The sequence below is a fragment of the Mirounga leonina genome, unplaced genomic scaffold, assembly GCF_011800145.1.
Source record: "Mirounga leonina isolate KUSES-001 unplaced genomic scaffold, KU_Mleo_1.0 Mir_151, whole genome shotgun sequence".
NCBI classification, from domain to species: domain Eukaryota; kingdom Metazoa; phylum Chordata; class Mammalia; order Carnivora; family Phocidae; genus Mirounga; species Mirounga leonina.
In genome coordinates, this window is record NW_023270377.1 from 69,965,976 (window position 1) to 69,984,621 (window position 18,646).

The following is an 18,646-nucleotide window of genomic DNA, read 5'->3' on the forward strand; positions in this document are numbered from 1 at the left end:
ATACACAAGACGCAACCAAGGCCACCTGAATTCTTTGGCTTGACCGCAGCAGCAACCCTACGGGCGCAGACTTCCGCCTTTGGGGTCCGAGAGGTTGTGGGTGCCTTTCCAGCCCAGCCGGGCAATGAAGTCCTCCCACACTGAGGTGTGCTACACAGAGAACAAGGTCCTAGACAGACCCAACCCACCCACCAGGGTGTTGCCAAGTCCCAGCAAGTGCCGCGTCTCCTCAACTTTACTGAAGAAAAGGAGGGAGCCAGGACCCCCAAGCCCGGTAGTGTGCGAGACACTGCTCTCTCGCTCCACGCGCGCTTCCCGCCTCCGGGAGGGTCGGTCGTCCAGAAGGTGAGCCTAACTCTCTGCTCGCCGTCTTCCCGCCATCAATTCCACGCCCTTGCCCCGCCCCACCTCGCCAGATTGGCCGAGGGCGGAGGGGGCGTGGCCAGACCCCCCGGGAGGCTGGCGGCAAAAGCGCAGGCTGGGCGCGTCAGGACGGGTGGGTGCCGCGTGCGCCTGAGGACCAGGTTGGACTGCTTGGGCCGGCTCAGGATGAGGACGCGCTGGGCGACCCTTCGCCGCGCGGCGGAGCTCCTCGTGCTACTCCTCAGGTGCTTCGGTCTGGCGGAGCCCTCTGGCCGCACAGGTAACCCGGGCGCTCCAGCCCACCGGCGGCTAGGGCCCTCGACGTTGTCAGGTCTGCCGGCTTTCCTCGGTTCGGGTTAGGGCTGCGCTCCGGGTCTCGTCAACTCTGCTTGCCCCGGGGGTCTGGCACCCAAGAAGTGAGCCCGCCGAAGGGGAGGTCTGAGTAGAAGGCGCTCCATGGCCCTCGGGCGCCGGGTGGAGGGCGGGGTGGGGCGTGGAGTAGCAGGGCCTTTCTCTTGCTAAAGAAGAGGCCACCTTAGCGAAGAGGCACAGTCTTCTGCGCCCGTCCCCCTCTCCCCCACCCCGCCCCGTCCTCTCGCTTCTAATACCTTGCTTCCCTGGAGTAAAAGGCTCCTCAGCACTCCCCAAACTCCGTCCAGCCCATCTCGCCCCTCCTTCGCCTCTTGGTCACCTTGGCCACTCAGTGTCTAGAGGAACTGTCTACCCACAGCGCCAAGGATGATTAATGATTGCCCGACTTCGCTGCACGATAGCCAAAGGTGCAAGTCAAAAAGGAAGTCCGGTTAAGCTATGTCTCCTAAAATAACCATGATGGTAATTCCGTTATGATGCCCTCCCCGAAAGCCTTGAGCAGCGATCCTTTCTTCTAATGAATGGGTGTATCAGCTCCAAAACACTCCCACGAGGCCGAGGGCCGCACGTTGAAGCTCTGGTCGCTTGCCCAGGGACCTCCTTCCTGCCTCTAACTGCGGAAGCAGGACCAGGAATAGACTCCCTTCGATGGTGATGCTCTGGGTAGTGCCAGCCTCACCATACCCCCTGGCAGCAACCGGAGTTTGCTTTTACTTTCTTTTTGCCTTGGCAAAAGGTTCCCTGAGGACTTTCTTAGTTGTGCTGCATAGTGGGCAGTCAGTGAGCCATCACCACCTACCACTTCTGTTAATTTGCCTGTATGAGGAAGTAAAAGATGGGCAAGGAAGTTTTTTGAAAACTGTAGGTTCCCCCTTGTGGCTCTTCTTTTCTTGTGGCAGCTAAACTAAGTTACTGCCAGATTTAGACTTTTTTCAGAGAGTGATGGGAAGAAGCTTCCCGCAGTGTGAATAACATCACCCTATCTACATCAAGCTCCTTTTAGTGAATACTGATCTGATTCACCCTTCTCCATTCTTCTTTGACCCTCCCTGGTGGAAACTCCCAAAAGTCCTTTACTGGCTGTGAGAATTCTATTCCACCTGCCCCACAATCCAGGGAGAGAAATTTCATTGCCCTAACTAACTACAGTCAAAACACACTAACCTTTCAATCACTGAAGTCTTGGTTTCCATCTACTTCTGCTTTAGTCTTACTGTTTTGTCTCCCCCACGGAATTCCAGATTGCCTTAATTTTTGCATTCTCTACAATCCCTGGCCTTTCTCATCAACCAAAACCAAAGAGCACCAGCTTAACTCCATTTTCCCTGCACTAGGTCCTCATATCCTCATAGGTATTTGTTTTCCTGCATCCTTCCTCATGCTTAGCAGCTCTCCTGGCCAGCTTACACTCACCCTCAGACCAGACTTGTGGTCCCATAAAGGGAAGCACTGGAATTTTGAAACCCCAGCCATTTGAGTAACTTGTTTGGCAGTGTGTCAGCTTCACAATGCTGGTAATGGCATGCACTCTGTCACATGTATGCAGCTAGGTTTGTGCAGATGGTCTGGGTTGCTCAGGTGCTGAAGGAGTTCCTCTGTGTCCTTGGGGAAATGCCAATGCTTATTTACTTTTTTGCCTCCTTGGAGAGCTAACAGCTTGAAGTAAACCAATCCTTCTGAGACTCTTGAGGTTCTCACCAGCCCACACCACCCAATCTGACCCCAAAGCTTTCTGACTCCTAGCAGACTGTCATGGACCCAAGGTCACTTCAGGACCTGTTTTTGAACTGGCAAACCGGGACTTCTGATTCTTTCCTACTCCACCTGTATACTCTGCACATGTGGTGGTGACCACAAAATGCTTAACATTTGAGCTGTAGAAGTTCCCCTGAAACTAAAAATGCTGCAATCTTCATCCTTCTGCCTCCATCTCCCCCTCCATTTGTCTGTGATCATAAAATGTTGATGTCCAGCTTCTCTTTGGAATGTGCAAAGCTCTCTGGTTTAAGTAAGACAAAGGTTACCTAATGATTAGGCAATAGGAGATGGTTTTCCTTTGATGAATGTGGCATACTAAAAGTTCATTTTCAATATATGATAATGCTACGTAGTTATTTCCTCTCAGACACCACTAGAATATTTATATAAAATGAAGCATATAAAAATTGCTACTAGGGATGATGAGGCTTCTTTTCATCAACCTCTGCCTTTTAGATTTGCCCAAATATTGTGTGTGGAAGTAAACATTAAAATTCCATTTAGGACCAATGTAAGGTAACATGAGCAAGATACAGCATAAGGTTGTCAATAAAGAATCTGTTTTTAAGTTGCTCTGTAATTACCTTTTCAAAGTGTAATACATTTCTGAAATATTTTATATACCCTTATTTAACAAATTTTCCTTAAAAAGGAATTATTTTCAGTCCTTCCCACTCTTCAGTCAACCATCCCAATAGGGTCACAAGACTGAGGCAGACTGAACAGCTTCTGCTAAGGGTACAGAAAATATGGGGAAACATCATGAGAAGACAAGATGCTCCCTACCTTATGTATTATGTATGAATGCTTACACATACATTATGTATGAAGGCTAATGGCAAGTTTCCTTAAATCATATCAATAATTAATGTTTGTGCTAAGTGACCACTATAGATGTCAAACATTGATTATACATACTTGGTTAAAAGACAGATTTAGAATAAGGCAAGTATTTATGACCATAGATGTTGCAATTAGGTAAGTTTGGCAACTCTTCTTTAACAAACCTTCTCCATGCTACTCCACATCTCTCCTGTAGTCTTTCAGAGTTTCTACAAGCTTGTTAAGTCTATGGGTGTCCTAGAAGTAACACATAGAGTAAATGGGAAAGGACAAATTTTTTTTTTCTCTTCCAAAGAGTATTTGTAAAGCATCACTGTTACCTAAGTGCCCATGCCTGATACTAATAGGATTAGAATGACCTAAAATGCTACTAGCATTAGCAGGGCATAATAAAGTTGTGGACATCTGTTCAAGAATAATATACAATGAACTTAGCAAAGACTGGTAAAACCTACAAGGCTAAGAAAACTGTTATCTTGTGTAAGCATAGGATGTTAGTACTGAAAGTGGCTTAGATATCTTATATTATCTCTGCTTTCATCTTATATTTGGAGATACAGAGACCCTGGGGAGATTAAGCGACTTCCCCAAGGTCTCCCAGCTAACTGGTAGCTGAGGTAGGTCTTCAATCTAGGACCTCTAACTCCTTATTCCACTGCTTGTTCCACTATACTAACAGCTGTGGTAGCCTATTGGATTCTGCAAAGGCAACCTGAGAAGTCCAAAACTCCAAACTGCAAATGTAACAAAGCTACTGTTAGTCCAGTTCACCTATCTGGGTTCAAGGGGCACAGAGCAAAGTGCCCAAGAAAGAGAGCAATGGGACCACAGGGCAAGGGAGGGGAAGGTTCCAGCAAGGGTGGTGGATGCCTATTCTGCAGAAGCAGACTTCTTTTTTCCTGCAGTAATTGCTGATACTTTGGAGTGCAAGATTTTTTTGGAGAAGTGAGAGAGAATAGTTTGGGAAAGAGAGAATAGTTTGAAAGACCTTTGTGGGTCTGAGTGGATATTGAATAAGTAGGAGGACATTGGAGAAACTGTGAGTGATAATCTAAGATAGTATGTTTTCCTTTTTATGTTAACTATCCTCCCAAATGGTGTCCATAAAGTAGAGAATGGCAGAGAGATGGCAAAGAAGAAAGAGTGAGGGATGGAAGCTGCTATGACAAAGACACCTACCTGCAGTCCTGTGTCATACTTTAAAATGTGAAAGCAAAAGTAGCTTAATGTTTTACAGGATTTTGTGGTGGTTCCTATTGTTTCTCTTCTTGCTACTGCTGCTGCTTAAAACAAAAAATTCTCTTTAAAGTTCAAGCTGAAACGTGACTTGATTTTATAGTTATTATTTACATGATGAAATTTCCCCTCAAGTCCTTGGTATGAGAATTTTTAACTCTGAAAGCCTGGGAATTATTATTAGAAAAGGTATTTAGCACCAGTAAAATCAGCAATTGTGAAGCTGGCATCATAATGAAAGTGCTTTTTGGGAACTAAAGTTTTACAGGTCCTTCTGCTGAACCCTTTGGTTTATTGACAATTATTGTTTAAATTTGTCTAAAATATTTCAGTTTTACTCTCATCCACATGAACTTTTGTGCTATTACTTCAAAAAATTTTTCTTTGTAAAAGCACTGGCCAAATTGTTCGATTGTAGTTTGTTGTAACAGATGTGAATCCTGTTCCACAAGCTCAGGTGTGCAAGAAACAATGCATTACTTTATTTTTATAAAATCAAAATAAATTTTATTCTGAAGTCCCATTCCACCAAGTTAACAGAACTTCAGTTTCTGTCATCACTGAGGTCTCCCTAATTCATGAGAAACTGCAGGGAAATATTCAGGGAGGTCCCTCCTGTAACCTTCAGCTTACACTCGTTGCTTCTGAGTTTCCCACTATCCAAACCTACTGGGTGTTGAATTCTGTATCTCAGGTGATTTCTGGAGCTCAGGTTCAACCTCCCTAGGTGATCCACACAGTCAGCAGCACCTGCCCAACCCCTCCCCACGGGCTTCCCATCACGTTCCTGAAGGTGCTATGGTAGAGCAGACCACAGGTCTCTCCTATCCTCAGAATCCAGACCTTCATTTCCTCTCATCCCTTTACCCCACTATTCTACTTCTGCCCCCTCAGAAGTCTCCCCATCTCCTCTGAGACACGGTAATGCCATGTAATAATTTACCCTGCCATAATAGGTAAAGTATAAGCAAGACAGAACTGTGGTCCTGAATAGGTTCAGGATATTTTTCATTGACCACCTGTCTAAGGAAGATGAAAACTAAGGAGCTTCTTCATCTCATTAAATAAAGGGGAGGGGGCATATTTCATGGAATAACAATAACAAATATACATACTCTTCTAAGTGCTTTACGGGTATGAGCTCATTTTAACCTAACATCTTCCATATGAAGTACTATTTTACAAAGGAGGAAACTGAGGCATAGTGGTTAAATAACTTGCCCTGATCACATGGGTAATAAGTAGCAGAGGCAGACTAGGAACCCTGGCAGACTGGCTCATGCTCTTAACACACACTATACTGCCTTCTGGCTACCACTGTCCTCTGACCTTGTGTAGTGCATTGCAGTTTATAGAGGTTGGAGGGTGGGAATAGTCCAGTGGTGCTCAGACTCTCCTCAGCAAGCAGGGGCCAAGGCACACTGACCACACAGTTCAGAATTCTGAAATGTCTTCCGTGACTGTCTGTCTTGACTCAGGCAATGATCCATTCACTATCGTCAATGAAAACATGGGCAAGTGCATCAAGCCACTGAATGACTGGATAGTAGCAACAGACTGTGGTGGAAGTAGGGACGTGTTATGGAAGTGGGTGTCTCAGCATCGACTCTTTCATTTGCAATCCCAGAAGTGCCTTGGGCTAGATATTACCAAACCCACAGATTCCTTGAGAATGTTCAACTGTGACTCCAGTGCCTTACTCTGGTGGAAATGTGAGCACCACTCTCTGTATGGAGCTGCCCAGTACAGACTGGCTCTGAAGAATGGACATGCTGTAGCAAGTACAAATTCATCTGATGTCTGGAAGAAAGGAGGCACAGAGGAAAACCTCTGTGACCAGCCTTATCATGGTGAGTATTGGAGAGGGACTTTGAGTCATTTGCTGTTGTGTTCGGTAAATGTGACATCGAACATGCACAACTGACCACAAATAAAGTCATGCACTGGTAAGGGCAATGAGCTAGCATTCCCAATTCCAGACACTGTGCATTATCATTGAGCTACGTATGCCTTACCATGGTGAGTATTGGAGAGGGACTTTGAGTCATTTGCCATTGTGTTTGGTAAATGTGACATCGAACATGCACAACTGACCACAAAGTCATGCACTGGTAAGGGCAGTGAGCTAGCATTCAATTCCAGGCACTGTGCATTATCATTGAGCTACCTATGTGAAATTGGTGCTACTTTTCCCCTTTCACAGGTAAGGCTAGAAGGGGTTGGGTGCCTTGTCAGAGGTCACACAGTCACTCTGTAGTAAACCTGGGATCTGGAATCTCTATGATACATGAGCATATGTATTTCCTATGATTACATTCTGAACTCCAGAGGAAAGGAAACATTAGAGTAACAGGAAATCCTTCATACAGGTTGAAATTCAAATGACCTAATAAAATCAAACCTATTCTAAGTTTAAAAAGAAGAAAAAAGAAAAAGAAAAATAAAGGAAATACATTTCTCCTTGTCTACAGATTTTTATGTAATGGAAAAACTTTAAGACCTTGGGTGAGTTCATTTTTATTTTTGGCATGGCTGTCACACTTTGATGTTTGTGTTTATGATTTTGAGTGGACTTTTTCCTCAGTTGCTTTAAAAAATAAGTACAGTTGACCCTTGAACAATGTGAAGGTTAGGGGAACTGCCCCCCATGCAGTTAAAAAGTTGACTCACCCAAAACTTAACTACTAATAGCCTACTGTTAACTGGAAGCCTTACTGACAACGTAAACAGTTGGTTAACATGTATTTTGTATGCTATATATATATTACATACTGTAGTCTTACAGTTAGGTAAGCTAGAGAAAAGAAAATGCTATTAAGAAAATCATAAGGAGGGGCGCCTGGGTGGCTCAGTTGGTTAAGTGTCCAACTCTTGGTTTCAGTTCAGGTCATGATCTCTTGGTAGTGAGACGGAGGCCTAGGTCAGGCTCTGCTTTGAGCATGGAAGTTGCTTAAGATTCTCTCTCTCCCTCTCCCTCAGCCCCTCCCCCACTCAAGTGTGTGCATGTGTGTGCTCTCTCCCTCTCTCTCAAAAAAAAAAATTATAAAGAATAGAAAATACATTTACAGTACTGTACCGTATTTATTGAAAAAACCCACATATAAGTGGACCCTTGCAGTTCAAACCCATGTTATTTGAGTGTCAACTATATATGAATATTGCCTATGAGGGAGCTGATCATGAACTTTGTTCTGGGTCTAGAAACTAGATTATAACAAATTTCCAAGTTTAAAAAGAATGAGTCAGTTGGGGCGCCTGGGTGGCTCAGCTGGTTAAGTGTCCAACTCTTGATCTCATCTCAGGTCTTGATCTCAGAGTCATGAGTTCAAGCCCCACACTGGGCTCCATGAGTTGGGCTCCATGCTGGGCGGGGAGCCTACTTAAAAAAAAAAAAAAAAAAAAAAGAATGAGTAGGTGTAATTAGTTACCACCCAAGCAAATCTTTTTTATCGTGTTGCTCTAAATTACATCAAATGTTGATATATAAACATATATTTAATCATCTCTAAGTCTTAACTATTATCTCACCTTTGCTCTTCTCTGTAAATTTACTTAGCTTTACAGAGATTTTTCTTTTCTCTCAAAGCTCAGTTAAGCTAAATTTGGCCCCTTAGTCTTTCAGTTATCTGCACAAATTCCTCTCCTATAGTAACTATTTCTGTTTCCTATTGAAGATGCATGCATCCATTTCTAAGATGTGAGGTTCTACTCTTATGGGAAAGTATTAGATTAGAGAATTAGAGATGGGGATTTCCTTTTCTTTGATCCTCAGTCCTTGAGTAGTTGAACAAGTTTGTTTTTGCTAGCCAGCTTCTTCCCATATATAAAATGGAATATTATGCAGCCATCAAAAAGAATGAAATCTTGCCATTTGCAATGACATGGATGGAACTAGAATGTATTATGCTAAATGAAATAAGTCAGTCAGAGAAATATTACCATATGGTTTCACTCATACGTGGAATTTAAGAAACAAAACAGATGAACATAGGGGAAGGGAAGGAAAAATAAGATAAAAACAGACTGGGAGGCAAACCATAAGAGACTCTTAACTATAAGGAAAGAACTGAGGGTTGCTGGAGGGAAGGTGAATGGGGGGATGGGGTAAATGGGTGATGGGCATTAAAGGGGGTATTTGCTGTAATGAGCACTGGGTGTTAAAGGCAAGTGATGAAACTAAATTCTACCTCTGAAACTAATGATACACTATATGTTAACTAACTTGAATTTAAATAAAACCTAAAAAGAAAAAAAAAAGAAGCAATTACTTTCTGGATACCACTTAATGGCAAGTTTAAATTTTGCCCTTTGAAAATCTTTCTCTAACTTGGCAGCTAAGAGAGAACATGGAATGAAAGGAAAATGCCTTTTGAACTGGATTTGACTTGTTTCATTGTATTTGTTCAAAGATCAGAAAGGATAATTTTCTTGGCAGGGCTCTCCCTGTCTCCTGACCCAAGTTCTTTTGAGGGATATAGTTGTAATTGTAAATTCCTTCAGTCCCCCAAATTTCAGTCTAACTGGTTTTCTTTGTAATCCTATGATTTTTATTTTATGCATTTGTAATATTCTCCTGAGAAGGGGACCTGCTCATTTCACACAGCTGCCAAAATGATCAGTAGCACAAAAAAGTTTAAGAACCCACCTAGGGTACCACCCCAGAGAGAGCTTAAACAGTCCCTCCAGCAAGAGCCCACAGGCATAAAGTATTTCCTGATCTTACCAGATACAATATTTGGAACACTGAATTTTCAAAGAAGAAATTTAGAGATTTCTGAGAAAAGGCTCCCATAGCTCTGACTCATCGCCACATACCTCAAGTTTTAATTTGCACAGAAGCCAGGGTCAAACCTGCCTCCTCCATTCCTTTCCAGGTGATTGGTACCATCTAAGTCATATATGTCAGAAATCTACAAGTCACCCTAGAGTGTCCTGCTTTCCTCTCTCACCATTTAAATTTAATCACATATTAAGTCCTGGAAGTTTTACTCTTTTAAATTTATGTAGTCCCTTCCTCTTCTTAGATTAGAGACTACTGTCTGAAGTTCAGGACTTTATCTGGGACTGCTATGTCAGACTCCCCATATTGGTTCCTGCCCTACCTTTTGTCTAGCTTTATAGAGATAAGAAGGATAAGATACTTGAGTCCCAAAAGAGTGAAATCCAAGGTTACCCAGCTTGTTAGAGCAAGGCTACCATTCAAAACCATGATTGAATTCCCCAAATATAGCTTTTTTTATTTCTCCCTTGGTTTTTGCTCTATAAATTTTTTTTATAAATTTTTTTACGTCTAATATAAGAAAAATTATTTGTCATTATGTCCTGGGTTGCCTTTCTCTCCAACCCCCATGGGAGTCATGTTCATCTGAGAGAAAACTTTAGCTGTATAAATGTTATGAATGAATTGCTTTTGACTAGCATCCAGATATGCATTTATATCAATCATTAAGATATCTTGAGCTCACTCGCACTCTTCAAATTTTGAGTATTTGGCAAATCCAGAGGAAAATGACTGAACTGTCTACATTTTGAACAACTCTTAGGAGCCTGCCAACCTCTTTAACCACTGAAGCTATTTTGCCTCAATGAAGAAATTAATGTTCGTTTTCCATGTAAGTGATTCAAATCACAAATTTGTACCTATTGCAGAATATGCTGTTGTTTTAAGAGTGCTATCATCATAAATTCACACAGAAGATTCTTCTCAGGAAAAGCCTGTCTCTCTAGAGGAACACATGGGATTTAAGAGGTCCAGTAGCAGTGAAGAATGTGTGAGAATAAAACTCTTCCTGAATAGTTAGCATAATTTAGCTGCTACTGATGTGGTGGTTGTTATATGCTTATCATTCTTCAAAGTATATTGTGAATAGGAGAGCTTTTTAATTGAAACCCAGCTTTGAGCTATGAAACATAACTTGAAACCTGAGAAGGCAGCCATTAAAGTCACAAGGTGTCCTTAACATGTCAAGGACTCTAATGAGAGAGCCAGTTCTCATCTCTGTCACTTACAGTTTACTGAATGTCTTACTTAACCACACTGCAAAAATGGAGATTTCAGAAAAAAGTGTAATACTTGCCCTATTAATCTCACAGGTTTACGGTAAAGAGGAAGTTTTATTTTATTTTTTTAAATTTTATTATGTTATGTTAATAACCATACATTACATCATTAGTTTTTGATGTAGTGTTCCATGATTCATTGTTTGCGTATAACACCCAGTGCTCCATTCAATACGTGCCCTCTTTAATACCCATCACCAGGCTAACCCATCCTCCCACCCCCCTCCCCTCTAGAACCCTCAGTTGTTTCTCAGAGTCCATAGTCTCTCATGGTTCGTCTCCCCCTCCGATTTCCCCCTTCATTTTTCCCTTCCTACTATCTTTTTCTTTTTTTTTTTTTTAACATATAATGTATTATTTGTTTCAGAGGTACAGGTCTGTGATTCAACAGTCTTACACAATTCACAGCACTCACCATAGCACATACCTTCCCCAATGTCCATCACCCAGCCACCCCATCCCTCCCACGCGCCACCACTCCAGCAACCCTCAGTTTGTTTCCTGAGATTAAGAATTCCTCATATCGGGGCACCTGGGTGGCTCAGTCGTTGGGCGTCTGCCTTCGGCTCGGGTCATGATCCCGGGGTCCTGGGATCGAGCCCCGCATCAAGCTCCCTGCTCCGTGGGAAGCCTGCTTCTCCCTCTCCCACTCCCCCTGCTTGTGTTCCCTCTCTTCGCTGTGTCTCTCTCTGTCAAATAAATAAATAAAATCTTAAAAAAAAAAAAAAAGAATTCCTCATATCAGTGAGATCATACGATACATGTCTTTCTCTGATTGACTTATTTCTTAAGCACACTTTTAAGCAAATCTGTGAGACATTTTAATGGACCCTAATAGCCTGATAAAGGGTGATAAGATCTGACTATTATGCTTTACCCAATAGCCATTATTTGATATGATAATGACCTTGGTTTTAAACAAATTAAGGATATGGATAAAGGTAACCAAAATAATTACACAGTTAGCTGTTCTAATAAAACACCTTTCCAAGAGAACTGTTATCCGCAAAAGTATTGAGCACTTCCTTTAGTATTTCTAAAGATACTTTGAGATCGGAATAATTTTTTCAGTTCCTCTCCACGTACCAGGGGAAATTATTAAAATGAAAAACTAGTTCTGCTACATCGCTGGCCACCAGCTAGTCCCATGACTGCCCAGCTAAAGCTGGTTCTTTTATAACCTGAATTACCATGCCCTGCTTCTCTCCAAGAACCTTCTCAGAGATCCAGCTGTTGTTTCCCCCACTTCTTGAGATGCACAACCTCAATTCTACCACCAATCAGTGAACAATGGGGCTATGTGTCCATCTGTCTAACTACAGTTGGTTCCAAAGTCCACACCCACCCTCAGTGATTCCAAGGTATTTTTCTGGCCCCACTCTTACTAAAGAAAATAAAATAGAATGTAAATTTAGTCTCATGCAGGGCACTCCTTCTGGTGAAGTTCTCTGCCACCCATGGTAATCAGTTGATCCCTGCTGAATCAAGCCAGGATCATTTAGCTCTTCATCACACCACAATAAATGAAGGTTTACATGGATTATCTCATTGAATCCTCTTGAACAAACCTATAAGCTAGATATGATTATTCCTAATTAACAAATATAGAAACTGAGGCTAATAAAAGTTGGAGAGCTTGCCCACAGTCCCACAGTTGAGCCAGCATTCAAGTTCAGAGCTGAATGCTGCATCCATGCTCTGAATTTTCACACTGTGCAGCCTACCTACGTACTATATTCTCTTAAGTGAAAACAGCAATCTTTCTCTCACAGAAAATTTAGGAATCGGTTAACTGAAGGTGATTGTCCAGTTTTTAACTTTCCTTTCCTCTACTTCCTCCCCACACCACAGAGATATATACCAGAGGTGGGAACTCCTATGGAAGACCTTGTGAATTTCCATTCTTAGTTAATGGGACCTGGCATCATGAGTGCATTTTTGATGAAAATTATGGTGGGCCATGGTGTGCAACCACCTTAAATTATGAATATGATCAAAAGTGGGGCATCTGCTTAAAACCAGGTATGTATGGGCTAGCAGGCTTTATATATGAAAAGAAAATGGATACCATTTATGTGAGGCCAAAGGAAGAAGGAAGAGTTTGAGATAACTCAAAAATGACCGCAACAAATATTATCCTAGAGAAGGTATGTATTTGAGGAGAGAAAAGGAAGTAATGTGTAGCTATGAACTTGCTTTCAGAAGTAGGCCAAGGAAAGAACCAAGAGAAGATGGTGCCATGGAAGACAAAGGAGGAGGGAATGTTCTATAGCACAGATGCCTTAGGAAGAGGAAGTGGAAAAGGCATGAGCAGTTAGGAAATTGCTGCTGACCTTTGCTACAGCAGTTTCAAAAGACCAGTGGTCGTAGAAGCCAGGTTATAGTGGACTGAAGTGTGAACAAGAAGTAGAGAAAGCCTCTTAAGTTTTATGGAATAGAAAAAGAGCGAGGATGGTGGTTTTGGGGGGTAGATAGGTTGAAGAAAAACTGTTAGGGTGGTAGAGACTTAAGTATATTTATGGCCTAAAGCAAAGAGGGACCAAAGAGACCTATATCCCTGGTCCTCTCAAAATTAGTGACACTGTTCTCCTGCCATTTCTTTATGTTGGGCAGAGCATTTTTTCTAATTGCTTCTTACTAGAAGCAAACTACTCAGGGTGTGCTAAAGAATTCACTGTTCTTTAGAAAGAGAGAGAGACCAACGTAGCAGTTGCATCATGATCTGGTATATAACAGACATATTTTCTTACCAGTCAGGTGGGAGTTACAGGTCATAGTACCTGACAAGTGATAAGTGCTCCAGATTAATTGGGCAATAGTTTGGAAGAGTGTCTAATAAAGAGAAAGGGAAAAGCTCCAGACGTGGGTAATAATATTTAATACTTATAGGGCCCTGCCGAGTGTCAAGTACTATTCTAAGCACTCAAACTATATTAACCCACTCAATCTTCACACAACCCTCTAAGGTAGGTACCACTAATTATCCCCATTATACAGATGAGCAAAGTGAGGTGCAGGGGAGTTATATCATTTGCCTAAGGTCACATAGCTAATACATTTTAGAGCTAGGATTCAAATCTAGGAAATCCAGTTCTGAAGTCCTTGACCCAAACAAATACACTATAATGCCTCATTCAGTAGCCAACCTGGTGGTATTACTAATGCTGATGCCTCCTTAAGGGAAGCTGAGCTTCAAAATGAAGAGTTCTAAGCAACTAGAAGAGGTTATACTGAGCCAATGGTTCTGCAGCAGAATCACTTGGAAAGTATGTTAGAACAAAGATTTCTGGGGGCCCACCTCCAGAAATTATAATTTGGTAGATTTGGAGTGAGGCCCAAGAATTTGCAGTTCAGTGAGCTCCCAGGTGATGCTGATGATGCTGGTCTGGGGACCACACTTTGAGAATTTACTGTTCTCAGTAGAGGCACAGTCTTTTCAATACTCAGAACCTACTGAAAGATAAAAGCCAATATTTGCTTCAGCTACAGTTGATATCAGGCAGAGTTTGGTCAACTAGTCACTGATTTCATTTAAACCTCACTATAGTCTGGATCCAAAATTTTAGATGTGAAAGGGAGCTTAGAGGTTATCCAGTTGCAAACCCTCATTTCTCAGGTGAGGGGCAGCAGATGCAAATTAATGACACGGCCTGTCAGGGTCAGAACACATTTGTATGGAGTCTGGTGGAGATTCCAGAATTCCTGACCCTCATTCCCCAGTGTACTTATTCCACTCTACCTTGCTTCCTTGACTGTCATTAGTCTCAGTATCTTTAGCTTCCTTTGGGTGGTGGGGGTGAGAATGGGAGTATTCATATACCTCTCAGAGTTATTTTTAGGGAAGAAGCAAGACTGTGAGTTTCTCAAAACCAAGGATGGCTAAACCATGTACATTATATTTTATAGCAAACATACTGCCATCCTACTGGAAGCTTCTGGATTTACAGGCATAAGACCCCAGGGATAATAAGGAAACTTTAGGCGATGTACTTGCAAATCCACGTATTTTGTTTTCATCAAATGTCACATCCACCTCAGTTGCTATTTAGGCCATTCGAAAGTGGCTGAAGAAGCAGTGTATGCCATTCGGAAGATCAAGACCAGATTTAGGGACCAGTGCTCTGATTATAGCTCTGCCACAGACACTTCTAGATCTTTGTTCCCATCTGTGAAATGAGAGCATTAGACAAGATGATCTCAATGGGCCCTTCCAGCTTGAAAGGCCATGAGTCTAACATGTGATGGGTGACTGGTTATTGTAGGCCCTTTGGAAAACTCCCTGAGTGGAACCTGGGACACACTTGGTACAGTCTATATTGGGTTTCCTCTTCTAGAGAGTACATGGGAGTCTCTAAGTATATTTTTGAACCAGTTGTGTCAAGACCTATATATCTCATCTAAGAAATAATTTGAAGGGTCTTTGTCTGAAGTTATACTTGCTTTTTAGATTTTTGTTAAAGAAAATAATATGCACATTATACAATGAACATGTATGTCTGTATACATATGCACACGTATGTCTACATAGACATCTGCAATATTGGTTATATAATATTATGTGTCATATATTAAATCATCTGTTAAAACATTAAGGAGAAATTTAGATTGAGTTTTTCAAATAAGGTAGTCACTTGGGTTCTAAGTCTTAGTTTTAAGCAGCATGTCTGCACACACACACACACACACACACACAGTGGTTTCACTGCAGGCTGTAGGCAAACCCCTCTGCAGTCTGCCACCATCTTCAAGTGAGCTTGTTTTCCATCAGCTCAGGAGTTTGACAATGTGAACACATTTGAAGACTCCTACATTTCAGCAGAGGGCAGGCATGGGCTAAAATATGGCATTATAATTGATAGGGGATAAAGGGAGAGTAGAGGATAGGAGAGTTGAAGCTTTAATCAACCAAAGTCATTTAGTTCCCATGACTTCGATTTCTTTGTGTAACCAAAGAATCAAAATATGGTCTAGTCGAACAATAAGCTTTAATTTTAGTGTATCCTAAGAGTATGGAAAATGAATTGCAATATTGGTAAGCATTGTTAGTAATATAAAACATTATGCCCTTACTTTATGATCACTAATATATCTTTTTATCAACAGAAAATGGCTGTGAAGATAATTGGGAAAAGAATGAACAGATTGGAAGTTGCTACCAATTTAATACTCAGGCAGCTCTTTCTTGGAAGGAAGCTTATATTTCGTGTCAGAATCAAGGAGCTGACTTACTGAGCATCGGCAATGCTGCTGAATTAACTTATCTTAAAGGTAAGTTTGCATGTGGTAGAGCAAATTGCTGGGATTGTAAAGATGCCATCTGTCTACCTCTATTTTCATATCCAGGTATGTTGTTTTGTATATATATTTTTCTATCTTCTCTTTAATGTCAACACTGAAGCCCACAGGCAGAAAAGTATGAATATAATCCTATTCTATCCATTGAAAATGCATTTCATGTTTGAGACTGAAAAGAGGGTAATGTTCACAAAATGGAGTGAGGTAGTGGGATTAAACTGCTACCCTAAGCCTAACTGACAAGATTTCTTAAAAGGTGAACATTAAACTCTTTGAACAATGAAAAGTAGAGAAATTAAGGAAGGTGACAAAGATGGCTGAGTCATACCAGAGGCCTCAGTGAAAGGTCCTTGTGTTGAGTAGAGGAGTGCCATCCTCAAAGGCAAGGAGAGGACTAAGAAAATCTTAAAGTGGATTTAATCAATGGACACATTGAGTGGATAGGATTTTGTTTTATTTTGTTTGTGTGGTAATGGTGGGAATTCTTAAATTTTTAATTATGAAAACATATATACAGAAATAGAAAATAACCTGAAAGAAATCTGTGTAACCACCACCCTGACTTTACACACTCTTTATACACTTAACATTTTGTCATATTGCTTTGCATTGATTGATTCCCTGCTTCCCTCCCTTTAAAGAAATACAATGATTTTGTTTTTTGTTTTTTGTTTTAAGATGTTATTTATTTATTTGACAGAGAGAGACACAGCGAGAGAGGGAACACAAGCAGGGGGAGTGGAAGAGGGAGAAGCAGGCTCCCCGTGGAGCAGGGAGCCTGATGCCGGGCTCGATCCCAGGACCCTGGGATCATGACCCGAGCCAAAGGCAGATGCTTAACCCACTGAGCCACCCAGGTGCCCCAAAATAAAATATTAACAGAGTTAAAGCTCCATGTCCATCTCTCAAAATAACCATTCTTTGAGTACTTTTATAACATATATATGTCTAAATACTGTATATGTTTTCATTATACTATTGTTCTGTTTTTAAATGATACAAATGCTTATTTGCCCATATGTAGGTTTATCCATTGTCATCTGCTGCTGTAAAGTATTGCATTGTATGAATAAACCACAACTTATCCATTCTCCTATTGAGAAACAGGTTATTTTCAGCTTTTCCTATTGCAAGGAACATCCTCAGATGTGCCTCATGGGGCAGACATGTATGAGAGTTTCTCTAGAATAGGAATTGCTGAGTCATGGGGCGCACATCTCTTCACCTCTAACCAAAAATTCTGAATTGCTTTCCAAAGGAGCTGCATTCATTTACACCTCCATTAGCACCTGGTGTTATCAGACTTAGTTGGCCAAAGTGATGAATGTGAAATGGTATTTCATTTTTCTTTTATATTTTACTGATAATTCATGTGGTTTTGTGTCTCGTGTTTATTAGGCATTCAGGTTTTCAGTTTATAATCTGCCGGTTGATATCCCTTGCCTATTTTCTATTGAGTTGTTTGGCTTTTTCTTATTGATCTGTTATAGTTCTTTACATATACTTATCTTTTCTTGTAGGATTACAAATATATTTTCCTAGTCTTTGGTCTTTTTACATTTGTTGCTTCTTATCATTTAAAAATATGTTAGTTTTAATTTGGTCAGTCAATCTTTTCCTTAATGTTTTGTGCTTATTTATATTACTTAGCAAATTCTTTCTTAGCCCTAATATGATAAACATATCCTCTCATTTTTCTTCCAAAAGTTTATAATTTTGCTTTTCATATTTATATCCATAATCCATCTGGAATAAAATTTCTAGAGGTGGGAATCTAATTTATCTTTCTCTGCATGAATGTCAGTTGACCAAGCACTATTTATTTCACATTTTTCCTTCAGATTTGTTATGCCACCTCTAATAAGTATAAACTCCCCTATTACATGTGTGTTATTTCTAGGCTCTCCATCCTATTCCTTTGGTCTACTTGTCTGTCTGTGTGTCTATTCCACACTGTTTTAATTATGCCAGCTGCATAGTATATATGGATGAGCAAGTCCTCTCTTATATTTTTTCTTGAATTGCATTGGCTTTTTTTTAATAACTTAATCTTTTCTATGAATTTAAGGATCACCTTATTAATCTCAATGAAAAACTTTATTGGGACTTTGGAATTGCATTGAATTATAGATTAATTAAAGAGGCACTGCCGTCACTACATTATTAAGTCTTCTCATCCATGAAAATGGTATGCCTTTGTACTTATTTGTGACATCTTTTATGAATTCAGTAAAATTGTATATCTTTTTGGGGGGGGATTAATTCTTCTTTTTTATTATTATTTTATGTTAATCACCATACATTACATCATTAGTTTTTGATGTAGTGTTCCATGATTCATCGTTTGCATATAACACCCAGTGCTCCATTCAGTATGTGCCCTCTTTAATACCCATCACCAGGCTTACCCATCCCCCCCTCCCCTCCCCTCTAGAACCCTCCGTTTGTTTCTCAGAGTCTACAGTCTCTCATGGTTCATCTCCCCCACCGATTTCCCCCCCTTCACTTCTCCCTTCCTACTATCTCCTTTTTTTTTTTTTTTAACATATAATGTATTATTTGTTTCAGAGGTACAGGTCTGTGATTCAACAGAGTCACACAATTCATAGCGCTCACCATAGCACATGCCCTCACCAATGTCTATCACCCAGCCACCCCATCCCTCCCACCCCCCACCATTCCAGCAACCCTCAGTTTGTTTCCTAAGATTAAGAATTCC

The 18,646-nt window shown here is 41.0% G+C and overlaps 1 protein-coding gene across 2 annotated transcripts in view; it reads left to right on the forward strand.

Moving 5' to 3' along the window:
- Nucleotides 1-472: 472 nt before the first annotated feature.
- Nucleotides 473-18,646, forward strand: part of LOC118012409 (lymphocyte antigen 75) — a 130,371-nt gene continuing 112,197 nt past the window's right edge. Inside the window, exons 1-4 of one of the 2 annotated variants that reach the window (XM_035007938.1) lie at nucleotides 473-643; nucleotides 6,051-6,422; nucleotides 12,484-12,654; nucleotides 15,736-15,900. In XM_035007938.1, coding sequence (XP_034863829.1) covers nucleotides 550-643; nucleotides 6,051-6,422; nucleotides 12,484-12,654; nucleotides 15,736-15,900 — 802 coding nt within the window. In that variant the 5' untranslated portion in view covers nucleotides 473-549. The remainder of the gene's footprint in view (nucleotides 644-6,050; nucleotides 6,423-12,483; nucleotides 12,655-15,735; nucleotides 15,901-18,646) is intronic. The other variant, XM_035007940.1, reaches the window with a different exon arrangement.